Consider the following 23395-nt stretch of genomic DNA (forward strand, 5'->3'; position numbering starts at 1 on the left):
TTTCTCCTGTGAAGCGGCTGGTGGGTTTGAACTGCAAGTCATTCTGTTAGCAGCTGAGCGCTTAAACACTGTGCTGGCTAATTCTGGCTGGGACCAAATTCAAGGTGTTGTGTTCCTCATGGAGGAGAGCTGCTAGAACTGCCTTCCTTGGCTCATGGCGCCTTCCTCCATCTTCAAAGCCAGTAGCCTAGAGTCTTGCTTCAGACCTCACATTGCGTTCTTCTTCCTGTCAAATCTGCCTCTGCTTCCCTCTTATAAGGATCCTTGTGATTGCGTAAGCGCCCTGGCGGTGCAGTGATTAAAGTGCTCTGCTGTTGACTGAAAGGTCAGCGGTTCAAACCCACCAGCTGCTTGGGGGGAGAAAGATATGTCATTCTGGTTGGAAACCCTATGGGGCAGCTCTACTCTGTCCTACAGGGTCGCTATGAACTGGAATCGACGTGACAGAAATGGGCTGGTTTTGGTTTTATGTGAAGACAGAGGCAGAGATAGGAGTGATGGGGCCAGAAGTCAAGGAAAGCCTGGAGCCACCCGAAAGTGGAAGAGGCAAGGAAGCGTTCTCCCTTAGGGGCTTTAGAGGAAGCAAAGCCCTCCTACGCAATCACAAGGCTCCTTAGAAGAAACAAATGTGACACAGAAGAAGAACGCAATGTGAGGACGGAAGCAAGATGCTAGGCTACTGGCTTTGAAGATGGAGGAAGGGGCCATGAGCCAAGGAAGGCAGTTCTAGAAGCCCTCCTCCAGGAGGAAACTCAACGCCTGGATTTTGGCTCCAGCCTTGGTGGTGCAGTGGTTAAGTGCTTGACTGCTAACCGAAAGACAGGCAGTTTGAACCCACCAGCTGCTTTGCAGAAGAAAGATGTGGCAGTCTGCTTCTGTAAAGATTACAGGGCTGGAAACTCTATGGGGCAGTTCTACTCCATCCTGTAGGGACACTATGAGTCAGAATCGACTCGACAGCAGTGGGTTTGGTTTTGGTTTTACGTGAAGGCAGAGGCAGAGATGGGAGTGATGCAGCCACAAATCAAGGAATGCCTGGTGCTACGTGAAGCTGGAGGAGGTAAAGGTGGATTCTCCCTGACAGCCTTCAGAGGGAGCACAGCGCTGCTGACACCTGGATTTTGGCCTTCTGGCTTTCAGAACCGTGAGAGAATAAATCTGCATTGTTTTAAGCCACCAGGTTTGTGGTATTTTGCTATGGCATCTGTAGGAAACTAATACAGGATCCTTATTCTATCCTGGCTCCAGCACATCTCCCAGAGAACCAGAAAGAGGCTGAAACAGACAAGACACAGGTCCCATTTCCAAGTCAGACAATTGTGGCTCAGGGGGTGGCTTCTCCTACCAACTTTAGAACCCTAACTAGTTGCTGCCGACGTATGTTGACCTCTGTGTGCAGAGTAGAACTGTGTGCGCCATAGGGTTTTTAAGGCTGTTACTTTTTGGGAGCATGTTGCCAGGCCTTTCTTACGAGGTGCCTTTAGGTAGGCTCAGATTGCCAACTTTTTGGTCAACAGCTGAGCGAATTAGCTGCTTGCACCACCTGGGGACTCCTTTCAAAACTCTGTTGTGTTGTTGGGTGCTGTCGAGTTGTTTCTGACACAGGGCCATTCCATGTGACAGAATAGGACTGGCCCATAGGGTTTCCTAGGCTGAAACCTTTATGGGAGCAGATTGCCAGGCCTTTCTCCTGTGGAGCCTTTTGGTTAGTAGCCAAGAGCTTAGCCATTGTGCAATTAGGGTTCCTTTTTAAAACCCTAGGAAAGAAGATTTAACAGCAAAATGTGCCCAAGCACTGGGCCACCTCCTCAGACCTGCTTGGCTTCTCTGCACTTCAGAGCAACCTGGCTGGGAGGCAGGGGCCACAAACCCTGCTTCCCGAGGCCCCCGTGGGAGTCTAAGGTAGCTGGGTCCCTGGGCTGTGGTGCAAAGGGAAAGAGAGAGCTCTAAAATGGGGTAGCCAAGGCACAGAAAGGGGCTGAACCCAGATTGGGGTGGGGGCCAGGGGGCTCTTCCAGCTGGCTTTCTCCTCTCTCATACCAGGGACTTCCTCAGTATTCCACGCCCTGTCCTCCCTCCTCTGACTGGGGGGAGATGTTCGGAGTCCCTGGGTGTGTGTGTGCCCCAGAAAGGGGGCCCAGCAGAGTGTCCAGTGCACAGACCAATCAGAACCCCAGAAAGGAAAGATGGTCATTTCCTCCCCGGCTCTCCGCACCCTCCCTTGGGGGTTTAAAAACCACAGCCCTTGTGGGCAGGAGGAACCTTCCCTCAGCGAAGAGCCCAGAAGACCAGAACATGGTAAGTTCAGAAGGAGCTTGGACATAGGAACTCTCTACCTTTGTTCCCTCATTTCTCGGCTCCTTTTTTCTCTCCAACATTTTCATTCTCGTGTTTCTCCTTTTCTTTCCTCCCTATCCCCCTCCTCAATCACTCCTCTTCTCCCTTCTTCCTCATCTCAGAGTCTCGGACTCCAGGGCTGGGATGAAGTTTAAGGATTAAGGCTGTCAAGGGACAATGGGAGCCACAGCAACCCCACAGGGCTGGAGGTCCAAGAACATTTCCCAGGGAAGCAAACCCTTGAGTTGGGTCTTGTAAAAATGACTAAGAATTCCACAAGAGAAGAATTTCAGAAAGGAGTTCCAGGCAGCTGGAACAGAAGGGGCGAATGTTGGGAGGCTGGAGACAGCCAGCTTGGAGGCATGAAGATGTTACTCCCGTGGAATTTCATATATTCTCAATAGTGGAGATGGGGAAACTGAAGCCCAGGCCAGGGCAGAAATGGCCTGGGTCCTTCACAGTGGTTGGTGGCAGAACTGATACGTTCCTTGGATCCTGTGAGTCTCAGAGGGATGCTGTCCCCCGGTGCAGCGAGGGCCCCCCTTTCACATCTGCATCCTGAGGTCTGGGGACCAAGCTGGGCAGGGCTGTGGGTTAGCACTTGGAGTCTCTCTCAGGTATTGCTTCATCTGGCCGAAAGGGGAAACGGAAAACAAGTTGGATGGACATGGGAGGGGTTTGATGTTGCTTCACTCTCCTCATCCCACCTTTGACATCCAACTTGGGCAAACAGGACTTTCAGAATAGGGCAACTTACTAGCTGCTGCTGCTTCTTCTTTTCGTCCTTTCTGTAAAATATTCCAAAACACCGAAGGGGATTCAGTGAAAATTCACTCTCCCTGACCACCCCTGAGCCTCAGACCCCTTGTCGTTTCCTTCAGATGTAAACACAGTGTCTTAGTTATCTAGTGCTGCTATAACAGAAATACCACAACTAGATGGCTTTAACAAAGAGAAATTTCTTCTATCACAGTCTGGGAGGCTAGAAGTCTGAACTCAGGGCTCCAGCTCCAGAGGAAGGCTTTCTCTGTCGGGCTCTGGGGAAAGGTCCTTGTCATCGATCTTCCTAGTCTAGGAGCCTCTCAGCACAGGGATATAGGTCCAAAGGATGTGCTCCCCTTCTGGTTCTTCATTCTTGGTGGTAGGAGGTCCCCCTCCTCTCTGTTTGATTCTCTTTTATATCTCAAAAGAGATTCACACAACATACAACCTAATCCTGTTGATTGAGTCTTGCCTCATTAACATAACTGCCTCTAATCCTGCCTCATTAACATCATAGAGGTAGGATTTACAACACATAGGAAAATCACAACAGATCACAAGATGGCGTATAACCACACAATACTGGGAGTCATGGCCTAGCGAATATGGCACACATTTTGGGGGGGACAAAATTCAATCCATAACACATGGGTACCAGTTGGTGGTTGATCCTATCAATGGAGAATTAGGTTGTTTCTAATATATGAGCTTTAAAACTAAAACGGCAATGAGTATTCCTGTACTTATATCTTTGGACTCACCTTTGAGCTTCCAGAATTGCAAACATTGAATCCAGGACATGTGCAATTTTTATTTTAACAGATTACCAACATTGTATCAATTTATATTTCCCACCTAGAGTGCCTGGGAGTGCCTGTTTCCCTATGCCCTCACCCACAGTTTTATCGCATTTTTTTTTACTTTTGCCAACCTGAGAGGCAGTTCATTCATTGCATCCTCAAAATACCTGGAAGCTTGTCTTTTTCACCGCATATTTTAAATGTGTTTACGTTTTTTACTGCTTCCAGTTCAGACCAGTTACTGTCAAGTTAATTCTTATTCATGGCAACCCCATGTGTGTCAGAGTAGATCCATGCTCCATAGGGTTTTCAATGGCTGATTTTTCAGAAGCAGGTCACCAGGTCTTTCTTCTGAGGTGGACACGAACCGCCAACCTTTCATCTAGCAGCCAATTTGCACCACCCAGGGGCTCCTTTTTTTGTTTTTGTTTTTTTCATGGTAATAGCTTTCTTGAAGAAGTCAGAGATGCTTTCTGAACATTTCAATAAGCCTGTCATCCTGCCTCAGTTTTTTTCTTAGTCTTTATTTCTTCTTAAATTTTATTGTGCTTTAGGTGAAAGTTTACAGTGCAAATTAGTTTCTCATTCAAAAGTTTATAAGCAAATTGTTTTTATGACACTGGTTGCAATGTGTCAGCACTTTCCCCCTTTCCCTTTACACCCCAGTTTCCCCGTGTCCATTCAACCAGTTTTCCTGCCCCTTCCTACCTTCTCGTCTTTGCTTTTGGGCAGGTGTTACCTAGTTGGTCTTACGTATACTTGATTGAACTAAGAAGCACATTCCTCACATGTGTTATTGTTTGTTTCATCCCCCCCACCCCAAAACCAAACCTGTTGCCATCAAGTTGATTCTGACTCATAGTGACCCTGTACAAAAAAGTAGAACTGCCCCACCGGGTTTCCAAGGAGCAGCTGGTGGATTTGAACCGCAGACCTTTTGGTTAGCAGCAAAGCTCTTAACCACTGTGCCACCAGGGCTCCCTCCTGTTTTTTTCATAGGGCTGTCTAATCTTTGGCTGAAAGGTGGATTCTGGGAGTGGCTTCAGTTCTGAGTTAGCGAGGTGTTCGGGGGTCATAGTCTCAGGGGTTCCTCCAGTCTCTGTCAGACCAGTAAGTCTGCTGTTTTTTTTGTGAATTTGAATTTTTTCCTACATTTTTCTCCCGCTCTGTCTGGGACCCTCTATTATGATCCCTGTCAGAGCGGTCGGTGGTGGTAGCCAGGTACCATCTAGTTGTCCTGGGCTGAAGCTGGGAGGCTGTGGTTCATGTAGTCTATTAGTTCTTTGGAGTAATATTTTCCTTGTGTCTCTGGTTTTCTTCATTCCCCTTTGCTCTGGATGGGATGGAACCAATGCATCTTAGATGGCCACTCACAAGCTTTTAAGACCTCAGACCCTACTCACCAAAGCAGAACATAGAACATTTTCTTTATGAGCTATGTTATGTCAGTTGACCCAGATGTCCCCTAAGACCATGGTCCCCAGCCCTCAGCCCCAGCAACTCAGTCCCTCAAGGTGTTTGGATGTATCTAGGAAGCTTCCATGACTTTGCCATGGTCAAGTTGTGCTGACTTCCCCTATATTGTGTGTTGTCCCAGGGACTCCTTTTTAATATTCAGGGATTTTTAATTACAAAGGTTGTGTGAGTTAAAGAAAATAAATATGAGTTGAAGGGGCCGCCCCCACCCTTGTAATTCATTTTTCTGAGGTAGCAACCTATAATGATTTTATGCGGTTCTGTGCGTAGATTGTTAAAAGACATTCTGTCCACGTGGGAACAGGGGAGGCAGATGTTTAAGAAAAAAGCAGACCTTGCCTTTCATATGTCTCCTGGCTCTGACAGCGTTCCTAAGTAGGTCTGTTACTTCCACTTTAATGGGAGAACGGTTGGCAGGACTTTCCCCACTAGAAAGGCAGAGAAACTGAAGCTCATACAGGGAAGGGGCTGTGACAGTGTTTACCAGTTACTCCTCCCACACACCAGCTGCACAACTGTGCACAAGTTTTGTCTCTTCCCTGTGCCCTCAAGTCCTTCGTCTTTTCTCCCTCTTTTTGCCCATTACTCTAACCCAGGTCAACATCATCGTTCACCTGGATCCCCAACCCAGCCTCTTCTCTGGTTCCCCTGCCTCTGAGTTCACCTTCAAAGTGGCCAGAGGGAATCTTTCTAGATATAAAATTTAACCTAGCACCTCTCCAGCTAAAGGCCATCTATGGCTCCCTATTGCCCCAGGATAAAATACAAGTCCTTTAACATGGCATCTGCAGACCTTTCTAACCCCGTCTTGGCTACCTGCCAGTTTTGCTCACCTTCTTTCTTGTTCTGGTGTACAGTATCCTCACTCTTACCTTGGTACCTTCTGCCTAGACTGTATACCCTTCCTTCCTCCCATACTTTTGGCCTGCTAGCCACTCAAAGACAGGGCTCTGGAGTTCAACTCTTGGGATTGATCTCCTATCTCTGTTACTTGCTAATTGTGAGGTCCTGGAAAGGCCTCTCTCTTTTATTGTACTGTAGGTGAAGGTTTATAGAGCAAATTAGTTTCTCATTAAACAATACACATATTGTTTTGTGACATTGGTTGCCAATCCTGCGATTGGAAATCCACTCTCCCTTTCTTGATCGTGGATTTCCCATTCCCATTCGTACAGCTTTCCTTTCCCTTCTTGCCGTCCCATCCTTGCCTCTGGGCTGGTGTGCCCATTTAGTCTCATGGTTGAACTATGTGTATTACTGTTTGTTTTATAAGCCTGTCTAATTTTTGGCTGAAGGGTGAACCTCAGGAATGACTTCAGTACTGAGTTAAAAGGATGTCCAGAGGCCATTGGAAAGGTCTCTTAACCTCTATGTAGCTTCAGTTTTCTCATCCGTAAAATGGGTGTTGCCACAGCACCTATATCATAAGGTTGTTATGTGGATTAAATGAGGTAATACATGAAAAGTGCTTAGAATGGAGCTTGGCAATTATCATTGCCATTATCTTAAGTACCTTGTCCTCTCTCATTCTGTCCTCATCGAATCCAGTCACTTCTCCTCACTGTCACTGCCCTAGTCCAAGCCACCTGTCCCTCGCTTCACCTGGACAGTTCCAATCTCTTCTTCTTGGCTTCTCTGCAAGCCATGCAACAGACAGGGTTTTTTTTCTTTTTTAAAACAGGAAATATTCATCATAGGAACAACAATAGTACCCAGTCTTCAGGACTGTGACGTAGGTGCTGTTACTAGGTAATTAGCAAACCAACAAAGTCCCCGGGTGGCACAAACGGTTTGCTCCCAACTACTAACCTAAAAGGGAGCCCTGGTGGCACTATGGTTAAGCACTCCACTGCTAACTGAAAGGTAGGTAATTCGAATCCACCAGCAGCTCTGAGAGACAAAGATGTAGCCGTCTGCTTCCACAAAGATTACGGCCTTGGAAACCCTACGGGGTAGTTCTACTCTGTCCTCTAGGGTTGTTAGGAGTTGGAATCAACTTGATGGCAATGGATTTACTAGCCTAAAGGTTGGCAGTTCCAATCCACCCAATGGAGCTGCAGAAGAAAGGCCTGGCAACCTGCTTCCATTAAGATTAAAGCCAAGAAAACCCTAGGGAGCAGTTCTACTCTGACACACATGGCATTGACATGAGTAGGAATCAACTTGATGGTAACTAACAACAACAACAAGTGAACCAACATTATGTCCAAGGGGCAGCATTTAGAACACTGCCTGGCACTTAAGAATGCTCTGTGCCTGTGCTGTCCCTTATGGTAGCCACTAGCCACATGTGGCTATTGAAATTGAATTAAAATGACATAAAATGAAAAGTTCAGTCCGTCAGACACACAGGCCACATTTCAAGACTCAGTGGCTGTATGTGGCTAGTGGTTACCGTATCGGACAGTGGTGGCTTAGGGTATTTTCATCATTGCAGAAAGTTCTATTGAACAGCACTGCATTCTTCTTCCTCCAGGAGACGTCTCCTGACCCCACACTAGGCTGGGCTCTCTATTGAACACCCTCACTTCTCATCACAGTCGATCAGTTCATCTCTCCCTGTAGACCTTAACGGTCCCTGGGTGGTGCAAATGCTTTGCCCTTGACTACAAACCAAAGGGTGGGTGGTTCAAATCCCGCCAGCAGCACTGTGGAAGGAAGGCCTGGTCATCTGCTTCCATAAAGATTCCAGTCAAGAAAACCCCGTGGAGTTCAGTTCTACTCTGCAAACAGTGGAGGCTCCGTGAGTTGGAATTGACTGATGGCAACGGGTTTAGTTTGGTAAACCTTAACCTCTGTGAGGGTGGGGCCGGGTATGCCGTGAACCGATCCTGAGCCAGTTAATAGTTCTTGAATGAAGGAATGTTCTTAATTTCTTAACCAGCATAACCAGTCGTCGTCCAGCTGATTCCGACTCACGGTGACCCCATGTGTGTCAGAGGACTGTGCTCCACAGGGTTTTCAGTGGCTGGTTTTTTGGAAGTAGATGGCCAGGGCTTTCTTCTGAGGCTTCTCTGGGTGAACTCAAACCTCCAACCTTCCTGTTAACAGCCAAACACATTAACTGTTTGGACCACTCAGGACTCCAGAATCTTTCTTAGATTCCTAGAATAATAGAAACACAAATGCTTTTTTATAACGTTCATTTTTTAAAAAATGGGCAACATATCCAGTTGATTCTGCATTCAGGAATGACAAAAGCATATACGAGAAAAGCTTCCTACCATTGCCCCAATTCTCTCCACAAGCAACCACCCTTACAAGTTGTGTCTCCTTCTGGAGCTAGTCTGTGCATATGTAAGTAAACACACACACACACACACACAGAGTAAGAGTTTCCCCCTTTTGCCACTAGTATGCTTTACTTCTGTCTCTTGCCTTTACCACTTCACAGTAAATCTTGGGGATCTTTCCACATCAGTACATAAAGAACTTCCTCATTTTTTTTTTTTTTTTAATGTTCTTGTTAGCTGCCGTGGAGTCAGCCCCTGAATTATGGGGACCCCGTGCACAACAGACAAGATATTACCTGGTCCTGAGCCATTCCCATGATCAGTTGCAGGTTAGACCATTGGGTTCCATAGGGCTTTCATTGGCTGATTTTCAGAAGCATATGGCCAGGCCTTTCTTCCTAGTCTGTCTTAGTCTGGAAGTTCCACTGCCATCTGTTGAGCGTCATAGCAACACGCAAGCTTCCACTGACAGACGGGTGGTCGCTACAAATGGGGTGCATTGGCCGGGAATCAAATCTGGGTCTCCCGTATGGAAGGTGAGAATTCTACCGCTGAAACATGATATAAACCCGTTGCCGTTGAGTTGATTCTAACTCACATGGCCCTATAGGACACAGTAGAACTGCCCCATAGAGTTTCCAAGGAGCACCTGGTGGATTCGAACTGCCTACCTTTTGGTTAGCAGCTGTCGCACTTAACCACTGCACCACCAGGGTTGCAGAATAGCTGCATAGTTTTCCGCTACCTTGGGTGGACCATCATTCATTTAGTGAATCCCCTCTTGCTGGACACTTTGGTTATGTCCAGTTTTTGCTGAAATGCTGCAGTGCAAACCTTTGTGTCTTCATTTGCATCAGGAAGCTCTTGCCAACCACAGAGTGTTAGCATCAGCTCCTTTTTCTGCAATTGTGAAGTCAGTGAGAGTAAAGGATGGCGTGAGCTCATGCCAGGAAAGGAGCATTGTCAGCTGATGAGAGGACCGGGTGGGAAAGCTCCTCTTTTTGGGTCTGAGTCACCCAGCAGTCAGGGATTACTGAGAACTTGCAAAGACAGCAGAGGCAAAAGTTAGCATCACGCATCTATCTTATACAAGGGGGAACAATCAAAAGTGTTTAGCAACAGCTAAGGCTGGTGGGAAGGAGCCCTGGTGGTGGTTTTGTTGCTAGGTGTCGTCGAGTCGGTTCCTACTCAGAGCGACCCCGTGTACAACAGAACAAAACATTGCCCGATCCTGAGCCATCCTCACAATCATTGCTATGCTTCAGTCCGTTGTTGCCACCACTGTGTCAAACCAGTTTGTTGAGGGTCTTCCTCTTTTTTGATGACTCTCTGTTTTACCAAGCATACTGTTCTTCTGCAGGAAATGGTCCCTCTTGATAACATGTCCAAAGCATATGAGGCGAAGTCTCACCATTCTCACTTCTAAGGAGCATTCTAGCTGTCCTTCCAAGACAGAGGTTTTCTTTTTTTAAAATTGTACTTTAGATGAAGGTTTACAGAACAAACTAGTTTCTCATTAAACAGTACACAGGTTGCTTTATGACATTGGTTAACAACCCCACAAACATGTCAACACTGTCCCTTCTCAACATTAGTTTCCCTATTACCAGCTTTCCTGTCCCCTCCTGCCTTCTAGTCCTTGTCCCCTGGGCTGATGTGCCCTTTTAGTCTTGTTTTGTTTTATGAGCCTGTCTGATCTTTGTCTCAAGGGTGAACATTGGGAGAGACCCCATTGCTGAGCTGATAGGGTGTCTGGGGGCCACAGTTTCAGGGTTTCTCCAGACTCTGTTAGGCCAGCAAGCCTGGGTTTATTTCTAAGTTAGAATTTTGTTCTACATTTATCTTCAGCTCTGTCTGGGACCCTCTATTGTGATCCCTGTCAGAGCTGTCAGTGGTGGTAGCTGGGCACCATCTCTTTGTCCCGGACTCAGTCTGGTGGAGGCCATGGTAGATGTGGTCCATTAGTCCTTTGGACTAATCTTTCCCTTGCATCTTCAGTTTTCTTCATTCTTCCCTGCTTCTGAAGGGGTGAGACAAGTGGAGTATCCTAGATGGCCACTCACAGGCTTTTAGGACCCCAGATGCTACTCACCACAGTAGAATGTAGAACATTTTCTTTATAAACTATGTTATGCCAGTTAAGCTAGATGTTTCCCATAACCATGGTCCCCAGCCCTCAGCCCAGCAATTCAGTCCCTCAGGGAGTTTGGATGTATCTACGGAGCTTCCATGACCTTGCTTTATACAAGTTGTACTGGCTTCCCCAGTATTGTATACTGTCCAAGACAGCTTTGTTGGTTCTTCTGGCAGTCTGTGGTATATTCAATATTCTTCGTTAACACCATAATTTAAAGGCATCAGTTCTTCCTCTGTCTTCCTTATTCATTGTCCAGGTTTCACGTGCATGCGAGGTGATTGAAAATACCATGGTTTGGGTCAGGGGTACCTTAGTCCTCAAAGTGACTTCTTTGCTTTTTAACACTTTAAAGAGGTCTGTTGCGGTGAATGTGCTTAATGGAATATGTCGTTTGATTTCTGACTGCTGCTTCCATGGGCATCGATTGTGGATCCAAGTAAAATGAAATCCTTGACAACTTTAGTATTTTCTCTGTTTATCATGATGTTGCTTATTGGTTTGAACCACTGGTGGCACAGTGGTTAAGTGATAACTGAAAGGTCAGCAGTTCAAACCTACCAGCTGCTCTGCAGGAGAAGGATGTGGTGATCTGCGCCCATAAAGATTACAGCCTTGGAAATCCTATGGGGCTGTTCTACTCTGTCACACGGGGTCTTTATGAGTCAAAATTGGCTCATTGGCAACAAGTTGGTTTTTTTTTTTTTTTATTAAGTTTGGTGGTTTGAACAGCCCGGTGGCTCCACAGGAGAAAGACTTGGAGATCTGCTCCCATAAAGATTAGCCTAGAAAACCGCATGGGGCAATTCGACTCTGTCACATGGATTCGCGATGAGTTGAAACTGACTCTATGGCACCCAAAAGCAACAACAACAAGGCACAGAGCCCCCCTAACCAGAATCTAGGGCCTTCTCTTACTGTGTCCAGCATTAACTCTTTAGTGGCTGGAGCATGGGGAGCTGGGCGTAGTCCCAGGGTGGAGGGCAGGGCAGCCAGGGTGCTGGGTGGTAGGTCCTGGGGGTGGGGGCTCAGGGCGGAGGTTATTTGCAGGTGGGAATATTTGAAAAGCCTTCACTTTCTATTCTGAAATAATTTCAAGCTTACATAGAAAAGTTGCAAGAATAGTACAAAGAACTCCCATACACATTTTACCCAAAGCAAAAACCAAACCCATTGTCGTCATGTCGATTCCAATTCACGCGACCCCACGTGTGTCAGAGTAGAATTGTGCACTGTAGGGTTTCCATGGCTGTGACCCTTCAAAAGCAGAACACCAGGTGTTTCTTTCCAGCTGCCTCTGGGTGAGTTCAAACTGCCAACTTTTTGGTTAGCAGCCGAGTGCTTAACGGTATGCACTACCCAGGTACCCCTGGCACATAGTAAAAAAATCAAGCCAGACCCTTTGCGGTTGAGCCAATTCCGACTCATAGTGACCCTATAGGACAGAGTGGAACTGCTCCATAGGGTTTCCAAGGAGTGCCTGGTAGATTCCAACTGCCAACCTTTCGGTTAGCAGCCAAAGTCTTAGCCACTATGCCACCAGGGTTTCCTGCCACATAGTAAGTGTTCAGTAAATATTGGCTCTGCTTTAGTACGATCAGTCCATGGCCTGTGTAGGGATTTTTCTGCCATGTCTGGCAACTCTGGGGCATAGACCGGCCTTCAAAGCTGGCTCCAGCCTTGCTGCTGCCCTGGGTAGCCACTTGCAGACGAAGCACAAAGCTGACCATCTACCTCAACAGGTGGAAGGCAGGAAAGGGGGGTTATGGTGGTGGTGGTGGCATGCGGAGGCCATGTTAATATCATCTTAGTTTGTTGGTGATATTAAACATATCTAACAGCAGTATGTCATGGGCATTGACCAATCAGAATGAGTACTGGCCATAGCGTTGTGGTTTACCAGTTGCCATGGAGCCATTTCCAACTCACGGTGACCCCACGTGTGTCTGAGTAGAACTGTGCTCAACAGGGTTCTCAATGGCTGATTTTTAAGAAGTAGATTGCCAGGCCTTTCTTCTGAGATGCCTCTGGGTAGACTTGACTCTCTAACCTTTCAGTTAACAGCTGAGCTTGTTAACCGTTTGCACCATCCAGGGGGCTCCCAGCATTGCAGTAGGGCTATGCATTAACCATTTGGTTGCTGGATCATGGGGCACCCAGGGACTTCAGGGAAGGGGTCAGAATGGCAGAGGGCCCTCTGGGAAATAGCTCTTTACCAATCAGTGTGGAAGCATTTCAATATTTTAATAACTGGTATGGTTCCTGGGAAGGAGCCCTGGTAGTGCAGTGGTTAAGGGCTCAGCTGCTAACCAAAAGGTCAGAGGTTCAAACCCATCAGCCACTCCACGGGAGAAAGATGTGGCAGTCTGCTTCCATACAGACTTACGGTTTGTAAACCCTATGGGATAGCTCTACGCTGTCCTATAGGGATGCTATGAATTGGAATTGACTCAACGGCAACAGGGATTGTTCCTAGGTGGGATAAGTGGTTTGTGCTCGACTACTAACCAGAAGGTTGGTGGTTCAAATCCACCCAGTGATTCTGTGGAAGAAAGACCTGATGATCGGCTTCCATAAAGATTATTGTTGATGTTGTGTGCTGTTGAGCCAATTTTGTAAAGATTGTAGTCCAGAAAACCCTATGGAGCAATTCTACTCTGACACAGATAGGGTCTCCATGAGTCGGAATTGGCTTCACAGCAATGGCTTTTTTTTTTAATATATGACCAATGCAGCTGGTGCTGAGCCCTGAGCATCGCCATTTCATGGGGGACACCTAGGGCTAACAGAGGTGTTGTGATGGATCCAAAGCCATGTGTCCCCAGACTTATATCCTTCCTGCCTCTCATTCCACCCAGGATCCCATGAACAGTTCAAGCTATGAGTACCCTGACGATTATGGCAACAACCTGGATGCCGATCAACCTGTGGACGGGCCTTCCAAACCCCTCAAGATCCAAACTCTAGACGCGATCGCTCTTCTCATCTTCACTCTCGTTTTCCTGGTGGGAGTGCCGGGCAATGCCGTGGTGGTCTGGGTGACAGGGTCCGAGGCCAAGCGGACCGTCAATGCCGTCTGGTTTCTCAACCTGGCCGCGGCTGACCTCCTCTCCTGCCTGGCACTGCCTGTCTTGTTTACCTCCATCATCCTGCACAGCCACTGGCCCTTCGGGAAGGCTGCCTGCCGCATCCTGCCCTCCCTCATCCTGCTCAACATGTATGCCAGCATCTTGCTCCTGGCCACCATCAGCGCCGACCGCTTTCTGCTGGTGTTCAATCCCATCTGGTGCCAGAACTTCCGAGGGACTCGCCTGGCCTGGGCGGCCTGTGGAGTGGCCTGGGTCCTGGCCCTGCTACTGACCATCCCTTCTTTCCTATACCGGGTGGTGCACTTTGAGCACTTCCCACCAAAGTCCGTATGTGGCCTCAACTATGGCACCGACAAATATAAGGAGGTCACCGTGGCCAGCTTTCGGCTGATTGTGGGGTTCCTGTGCCCGTTAATCATCCTTTCGGTCTGCTACACCTTCCTTTTGCTGCGCACGTGGAGCCGAAGGGCCACGCGGTCTATGAAGACGCTCAAGGTGGTGGTGGCTGTGGTCAGCAGTTTCTTTGTCTTCTGGTTGCCCTACCAGGTGACCGGGATGTTACTGGCCTTGCACTCCAATGATTCTGAAACCTTCAAACTAGTGAAGACGATGGACGCCCTGTGCGTCTCCTTGGCCTACATCAACTGCTGTATCAACCCCATCATCTACGTAGTTGCCGGGAAGGGCTTCCATACCCTGTGCCGCAAATCCTTCCGCTCCATGCTACGGAATGTGTTGACTGAGGAGTCCACGGGCAGGGATAGCAAGTCCTTCACACGCTCTACAGTGGACACCGTGACCGATAAGACTGAGGCGGTGTAAGTGGAGGCCACCCATACCGCCATCCAGTTGGTGCGCCATCTTCCTGTCTGGCCCAGTCCTTCCCTCACGTTTTAACTCAGCCCTTGGTGTGATGGTCTTGTTCTGGTTCACGCTCTTCGATTCCTTCTGCCTGTCTCAGGTTTGTCCTTCCTTTTCCAGGCTAACTCTTCTCATTCTTTCTCACTTCCAAGTTTAACCCATTCTTCTGTGGATACCCAAGGAGTCCTGGTAGCACAATATCTAAACGCTGGGCTGCTAACCAAAACATTGGCCACTCTCACTCACCAAGTGGCTCCACAGGAGAAAGACCTGGTGATCTGCTCCTGTCAAGCTTATAGCCTAGAACACCCTACGGGGCAGTTCTACTCTGGCATATGGGGTTGCTAGGAGTTGAAAACTGACTTGGCACCATCCAACAACTCTGAACACCCGATTTTTCTTTCTGTCCAAGGCTTACCAATGCATATAGAATAGCTTCATCCATCAGTGTGATTGTGTAATGCATATAAAAACTTTAGAATGGTGCAGTCTATTATTCTAGATAATGTACCAAAGAACTTTAGTTGTATTATTATTACTGTGGTAAATATATATGTAACAAAACATTTACCATTGAAACATATTTTTTTTATTGTGGCAAAAATATGCAGACCAAAACATTTGGCAATACAACTTAAACATTTTTTACAAGTACAATTCCATTCTTCGTGCTGTGCCACCATCACCACTAACCGTTTCCAATTTTTTCCATCACTGTTAACAGAAACTCAGTGTTCCTTAAGCAAATAGTTTTTGTTTTTAAATAACTAAATATTTATTTTACGGATGCTTCGGAAAAGAAAATGTAACTAGCACCTCAAAAGTTATTATTGTTAAAAAAAAAAAAGAAACCTGTTGCCGTTGAGTTGAATCCGACTCATAGCAACCCTATAGGACAGAGTAGGACTGCCCCACAGAGTTTCCAAGGACCTCCTGGTGGATTCGAACTGGTGACCTTTTGGTTAGCAGCTGTAGCACTTAACCATGACACCACCAGGGTTTCCTCTTCTTGTTTAGGACCAAGCAGAAGTACATAGTACATAGAAGTACATAGGCCTATTTAACTCTTTTCCCCAAACTCTAAACTTTAATGTTAAACCTGTTTGTGATTGATGATGATAACAGTTTGTAATTTGATTTTTAAGTAGATTATTCATGGTTCAGTAGAAACAAAGCCTAGTAACTGAGTATGCTGATGATGTGGGGTAACTTGGTCCACAGGGGTTGAATGATCTAAACTGTATAGGGTGTGTTAGTTATGTGAAATTCAAATTATAATAATGAACATTCCATTGCTTTCTTTTCCACAGAAATATAGGTTTTGTAAAAATTAAAACAGCTACTGTTAACCATAGACCAATTTTCAACAGAATAAGTGTAAATAAAAAAAAGTACATAGACCTATTTCAACTTTTAACTGATTTAAAGAAAAGCATTAAGTTAAAATGCTATTTAATTGGGGAGAAAAAGTATTAAAAGGAGGTTATGCGGTTAGGGCGAAAAGGATGAAGAAGAAAGGGTAGCAGGCAGATTGCATTTAATGTTTACCTCCGAATCTGGTGGCAGAGAAATTTTAATTTTTTAAGTCTTTTGGGTTAGTATTTTCCTTGTGTCTTTGGTTTTCTTCATTCTTCTTTGTTCTGGGTGGGATGGGACCAACAGATGTACCTTAGATAGCCATTGGCAAGCTTTTAAGACCCCAGACAATACTCACCAAAGTGGCATGTAAAATATTTCCTTTATAAACTATGTTATGCCAATTGATCTAGATGTCCCCCGAGATGGAAATTTTACTTTTTACTTTGTAAATGATATTTTGTTTGAATCTTGTTTAATTATAACTTTTAGTTTTGAGATCATTGTACATTCATGTCAATGTTAAAAATAAAATTTTCACAATATTAAATGTGTGTATAAACTCATAAGCTTGACTTTTCATTTTGCGAACCGAGGACCCTCTGGTGTAGAAGTCAGACGAGAGTTCTGAAGGGTGGTACAAGCACAAGGGCTTTTATAACAGCAGACACACAGAACAAGGAAGCTATGCTGGGCAAATTTCAGATTGGCTGCAGGCATTTTCTTTCCTTATTTGGGATTAAGGGGAAATTTTGAACTAGGTTGAATGGAGCAGGCAGGTCATGATTGGCTAGCTTGGGTTTCCGTTTCTAGGACAGTCAATTGACTGCCTGGGGCTCCTGGGAAGGTTAGGCGGTAATAAGAAATAGAAATTTAGGTTTCAGTTTGCTGATGTGGGGCTCAGCACAAGTGACTTCATTTTGGGCCTGGCACGCAATGGTTAAGTGCTCTGCTAAGGGAAAGGTTGTTGGTTGGAACCCACCAGCTGCTCTGTGGGAGAAAGACCTGGTGATCTGGTTCTGTAAAGATTACAGCCTTGGAAATTTTATGGGCAACGCTACTCTGCTCTATAGGATGGCTAGAGTCAGAATCAACTGGAGGACAATGGGTTTAGTTTTTTTGGTTTTGATATTCAGGTTAGGAGCCCTGGTGGCTCAATGGTTAAGAGCTCTGCTGCTAACTGAGAGGTGGATGATTTGAACCCACCCAGTGGCTCTGTAGGAGAGAAGACCTGCTGATCTCCTTCCCTAAAGATTATAGCCTAGGAAACCCTATGGAGCAGTTCTACTCTGTCTTATATTGTCACTGAGTACAAATCGGCTCTGGGGCACCTAACCACCAATCAACAACACAGTCAGATTTACATAAGGGATAATCCAAAGAGATCCTGGGTACTCTTTACCCAGTTCCCTGTATGGTAAAAACCAAAAAACCAAACCAGTTGCTGGTGAGTCAATTCCAGTACATGGCGACCCCACGAATGCAGAGCAGAGCTGCCCTCTGTAGGTTTTTAAGGTTGTGATGTGTTGGAAGCAGATTGCTAGGCCTTTCTTCCAAGCCACCTCTGGGTGGGTTTAAACTGCCAACCTTATGATTAGTAGTCAACTACTTAACCACTTGCACCACCCAGGGACTCCTTTCCCCCATGGTTGGTAACATCTTGCAAAACCATAGTGCAGTGTCACACGATGTTGCATTATGGTTTTGCAAGATGTTACGATTGCATTGACACAGTCAAGACACAGAACGTTCCACCACCGTAAGGATCCTTGGCAATCCCCTTCTGTAGACACACCCACCACTTCTCCTCCTCCCCAGCCTTGTCCCTACCTAATCCCTGGCAACTGCTCATCTGTTCTCCATTGCAATAATTTTGTCATTTCAAGAATGTTGTAGAAATCAGATCACATACTATGTGATCTTTTTTCAAATTGTCATAAAAAATATATATAACACGACATTTGCCAATTCAGCGTTTTTTCACATATACAATTCAGTGAGACGAGTTACATCAATCACATGAAACCATCACCAATGTCTGTTGGCAAGTTTCCCATCACCACAAACAGATACTCACTGTTTCCTAAACAATGACTTGCCCTTCCCTCCTTCCTCCTGGTCCTGGTAACCACTAGTAAACTTTGGTCTCTACAGTATGGAGTCTTTTCAATGTTTTTCATCAAACTAGCCAGCATGACCTTACACTGAAAATTAAAAAAAAAATAAAATTGATACGTTGTGTTCTTTGTAATTGAGTAAAATATTACTGCTTAGCAGTGGCATCACTAGGGAAGTGCAGGGGGTACTGACCACACTGGGTGACACTGTCAGAGAGGGTGACTCCAAGACGACTGTGTGTAAATTTTTTGTGCAGTGTTACAGCAGAAATTTATTATTTTTTTATAAAAATATTCCTGTAGTTAGTTGTAACAACAAGAACGTTTTTCATAAGCCCAGCTTACATGTATCAATGTACTACAAGGCTAAAACTGTGTTAATTTACTTTTTTTTTTATTAACTTTTATTGAGCTTCAAGTGAACGTTTACAAATCAAGTCAGTCTGTCACATATAAGTTTATATACATCTTACTCCATACTCCCACTTGCTCTCCGCCTAATGAGTCAGCCCTTCCAGTCTCTCCTTTCGTGACAATTTTGCCAGCTTCCAACTCTCTCTATCCTCCCATCCCCCCTCCAGACAGGAGATGCCAGCACAGTCTCAAGTGTCCACCTGATATAATTAGCTCACTCTTCATCAGCATCTCTCTCCTACCCACTGTCCAGTCCCTTTCATGTCTGATGAGTTGTCTTCAGAGATGGTTCCTGCCCTGGGCCAACAGAAGGTTTGGGGACCATGACCACCTGGATTCCTCTAGTCTCAGATCATTAAGTATGGTCTTTTTATGAGAATTTGGGGTCTGTATCCCATTGGTCTCCTGCTCCCTCAGGGGTCCTCTGTTGTGCTCCCTGTCAGGGCAGTCATCGATTGTGGCCGGGCACCAACTAGTTCTTCTGGTCTCAGGATGATGTAGGTCTCTGGTTCATGTGGCCCTTTCTGTCTCTTGGGCTCTTAGTTGTCGTGTGACCTTGGTGTTCTTCATTCTCCTTTGCTCCAGGTGGGTTGAGACCAATTGATGCATCTTAGATGGCCGCTTGTTAGCATTTAAGACCCCAGACGCCACATTTCAAAGTGGGATGCAGAATGTTTTCATAATAGAATTATTTTGCCAATTGACTTAGAAGTCCCCTTAAACCATGGTCCCCAAACCCCCGCCCTTGCTCCGCTGACCTTTGAAGCATTCATTTTATCCCGGAAACTTCTTTGCTTTTGGTCCAGTCCAATTGAGCTGACCTTCCATGTATTGAGTGTTGTCCTTCCCTTCACCTAAAGCAGTTCTTATCTACTAATTAATCAGTAAAAAACCCTCTCCCTCCCTCCCTCCCTCCCCCCCTTGTAACCACAAAAGTATGTGTTCTTCTCAGTTTATACTATTTCTCAAGATCTTATAATAGTGGTCTTATATAATATTTGTCCTTTTGCCTCTGACTAATTTCGCTCAGCATAATGCCTTCCAGGTTCCTCCATGTTATGAAATGTTTCAGAGATTCGTCACTGTTCTTTATCGATGCGTAGTATTCCATTGTGTGAATATACCACAATTTATTTACCCATTCATCCGTTGATGGACACCTTGGTTGCTTCCAGCTTTTTGCTATTGTAAACAGAGCTGCAATAAACGTGGGTATGCATATATCTGTTTGTGTGAAGGCTCTTGTTTCTCTAGGGTATATTCCGAGGAGTGGGATTTCTGGGTTGTATGGTAGTTCTATTTCTAACTGTTTAAGATAACGCCAGATAGATTTCCAAAGTGGTTGTACCATTTTACATTCCCACCAGCAGTGTATAAGAGTTCCAATCTCTCCGCAGCCAACATTTATTATTTTGTGTTTTTTTTAATTAATTTTTATTAAGCTTCAAGTGAACATTTACCATTCCAATCAGTCTGTCACATGTAAGTTTACATACATCTTACTCCCTTATCCCACTTGCTCTCCCCCTATTGAGTCAGCCCTTTCAGTCTCTCTTTTCGTGACAATTTTGCAGTCTTCCCTCTCTCTCTATCTTCCCATCCCCCCTCCAGTCAAGAGTTGCCAACACACTCTCCAGTGTCCACCTGATTTAATTAGCTCACTCTTCATCAGCATCTCTCTCCCCCTCGCTGACCAGTCCCTTTCATGTCTGATGAGTTGTCTTCGGGGATGGTTCCTGTGCTGTGCCAACAGAAGGTCTGGGGAGCATTGCCTCCGGGATTCCTCCAGTCGCAGTCATACCATTAAGTATAGTCTTTTTATGAGAATTTGGGGTCTGTATCCCATTGGTCTCCTGCTCCCTCAGGAGTTGTCTGTTGTGCTCCCTGACAGGGCAGACATCGATTGTGGCCAGGCACCAACTAGTTCTTCTGGTCTCAGGATGGTGTAAGTCTCTGGTTCATGTGGCCCTTTCTGTCTCTTGAGTTCCTAGTTGTCGTGTGACCTTGGTGTTCTTCCTTTGCCTTTGCTCCAGGTGGGTTGAGACCAATTGATGCATCTTAGATGGCCGCTTGTTAGCATTTAGGACCCCAGACGCCACATTTCAAAGTGGGATGCAGAATGTTTTCATAATAGAATTATCTTGCCAATTGACTTAGAAGTCCCCTCAAACCATGTTCCCCCGACCCCAGCCCCTGCTCCAATGACCTTTGAAGCATTCATTTTATCCCGGAAACCTCTTTGCTTTTAGTCCAGTCCAATTAGGCTGACCTTCCTTGTATTGAGTGTTGTCCTTCCCTTCACCCAAAGCAGTTCTTATCTACTGATTGATCAATAAAAAACCCTCTCCCTCCGTCCCTCCCTCCCCTCTTCGTAACCACAAAAGTATGTGTTCTTCTCAGTTTTTACTATTTCTCAAGATCTTATAATAGTGGTCTTATATAATATTTGTCCTTTTGCCTCTGACTCATTTCGCTCAGCATAATGCCTTCCAGATTCCTCCATGTTATGAAATGTTTCAGAGATTCGTCACTGTTCTTTATCGATGCGTAGTATTCCATTGTGTGAATATACCACAATTTATTTACCCATTCATCCGTTGATGGACACCTTGGTTGCTTCCAGCTTTTTGCAATTGTAAACAGAGCTGCAATAAACATGGGTATGCATATATCTGTTTGTGTGAAGGTTCTTGTATCTCTAGGGTATATTCCGAGGAGTGGGATTTCTGGGTTGTATGGTAGTTCTATTTCTAACTGTCTAAGATAACGCCAGATAGATTTCCAAAGTGGTTGTACCATTTTACAATCCCACCAGCAGTGTATGAGAGTTCCAATCTCTCCGCAGCCTCTCCAACATTTATTATTTTGTGTTTTTTGGATTAATGCCAGTCTAGTTGGTGTGAGATGGAATCTCATCGTAGTTTTAATTTGCATTTCTCTAATGGCTAATGATTGAGAGCATTTTCTCATGTATCTGTTAGCTGCCTGAATATCTTCTTTAGTGAAGTGTGTGTTCATATCCTTTGCCCACTTCTTGATTGGGTTGTTTGTCTTTTTGTGGTTGAGTTTTGACAGAATCATATAGATTTTAGAGATCAGGCGCTGGTCGGAGATGTCATAGCTGAAAATTCTTTCCCAGTCTGTAGGTGGTCTTTTTACTCTTTTCGTGAAGTCTTTAGAGGAGCATAGGTGTTTGATTTTTAGGAGCTCCCAGTTATCTGGTTTCTCTTCATCATTTTTGGTAATGTTTTGTATTTTGTTTATGCCTTGTATTAGGGCTCCTAAGGTTGTCCCTATTTTTTCTTCCATGATCTTTATCGTTTTAGTCTTTATGTTCAGGTCTTTGATCCACTTGGAGTTAGTTTTTGTGCATGGTGTGAGGTATGGGTCCTGTTTCATTTTTTTGCAAATGGATATCCAGTTATGCCAGCACCGTTTGTTAAAAAGACTATCTTTTCCCCAATTAACTGACACTGGGCCTTTGTCAAATATCAGCTGCTCATATGTGGATGGATTTATATCTGGGTTCTCATTTCTGTTCCACTGGTCTATGTGCCTGTTGTTGTACCAGTACCAAGCTGTTTTGACTACTGTGGCTGTATAGTATGTTCTAAAATCAGGTAGAGTGAGGCCTCCCACTTTCTTCTTCTTTTTCAGTAATGCTTTACTTATCCGAGGCTTCTTTCCCTTCCATATGAAGTTGGTGATTTGTTTCTCTACCACATTATAAAATGTCATTGGAATTTGGATCGGAAGTGCATTGTATGTATAGATGGCTTTTGGTAGAATAGACATTTTTACTATGTTAAGTCTTCCTATCCATGAGCAAGGTATGTTTTTCCACTTATGTAGGTCCTTTTTAGTTTCTTGCACTAGTACTTTGTAGTTTTCTTTGTATACATCTTTTACATCTTTGGTAAGATTTATTCCTAAGTATTTTATCTTCTTGGGGGCTACTGTGAATGGTATTGATTCAGTGATTTCCTCTTCGATGTTCTTTTTGTTGATGTAGAGGAATCCAAGTGATTTTTGTATGTTTATCTTATAACCTGAGACTCTGCCAAACTCTTCTATTAGTTTCAGTAGTTTTCTGAAGGATTCCTTAGGGTTTTCTGTGTATAAGATCATGTCACCCGCAAATAGAGATAATTTTACTTCCTCCTTGCCAATCCAGATGCCCTTTATTTCTTTGTCTAGCCTAATTGCTCTGGCTAGGACCTCTAGCACAATGTTGAATAAGAGCGGTGATACAGGGCATCCTTGTCTGGTTCCCGTTCTCAAGGGAAATGCTTTCAGGCTCTCTCCATTTAGAGTGATGTTGGCTGTTGGCTTTGTATAGATGCCCTTTATTATGTTGAGGAATTTTCCTTCAATTCCTATTTTGGTGAGAGTTTTTATCATAAATGGGTGTTGGACTTTGTCAAATGCCTTTTCTGCATCAATTGATAAGATCATGTGGTTTTTGTCTTTTGTTTTATGTGGTGGATTACATTAATAGTTTTTCTGATACCTGGTATAAATCCCACTTGATCGTGGTGAATTATTTTTTTGATATGTTGTTGAATTCTATTGGCTAGAATTTTGTTGTGGATTTTTGCATCTATGTTCATGAGGGATATAGGTGTGTGATTTTCTTTTTTTGTAATGTCTTTACCTGGTTTTGGTATCAGGGAGATGGTGCCTTCATAGAATGAGTTAGGTAGTATTCCATCATTTTCTATGCTTTGAAATACCTTTAGTAGTAGTGGTGTTAACTCTTCTCTGAAAGTTTGGTAGAACTCTGCAGTGAAGCCGTCCGGGCCAGGGCTTTTTTCTG

At 45.0% G+C, this 23395-nt stretch overlaps 1 protein-coding gene across 2 annotated transcripts; it reads left to right on the plus strand.

The window, feature by feature from the left end:
* Positions 1 to 1767: 1767 nt before the first annotated feature.
* C5AR1 (complement C5a receptor 1) lies at positions 1768 to 15568 on the plus strand. Of its 2 annotated transcripts, XM_023543193.2 has the most exons (3): positions 1768 to 1902; positions 2044 to 2298; positions 13601 to 15568. In XM_023543193.2, exons 1-3 carry the CDS (start codon positions 1783 to 1785, stop codon positions 14651 to 14653), a joined length of 1428 nt encoding a protein of 475 aa, XP_023398961.1. In that variant the 5' UTR covers positions 1768 to 1782; the 3' UTR covers positions 14654 to 15568. The 2 variants fall into 2 exon arrangements, with proteins under 2 accessions (XP_023398961.1, XP_064149968.1); XM_064293898.1 differs by lacking the exons at positions 1768 to 1902; positions 2044 to 2298 and adding an exon at positions 8818 to 8937.
* The last annotated feature ends 7827 nt before the right edge of the window (positions 15569 to 23395 follow it).

Source organism: Loxodonta africana, chromosome 11 (assembly GCF_030014295.1).
Source record: "Loxodonta africana isolate mLoxAfr1 chromosome 11, mLoxAfr1.hap2, whole genome shotgun sequence".
Taxonomy (NCBI): Eukaryota; Metazoa; Chordata; class Mammalia; order Proboscidea; family Elephantidae; genus Loxodonta; species Loxodonta africana.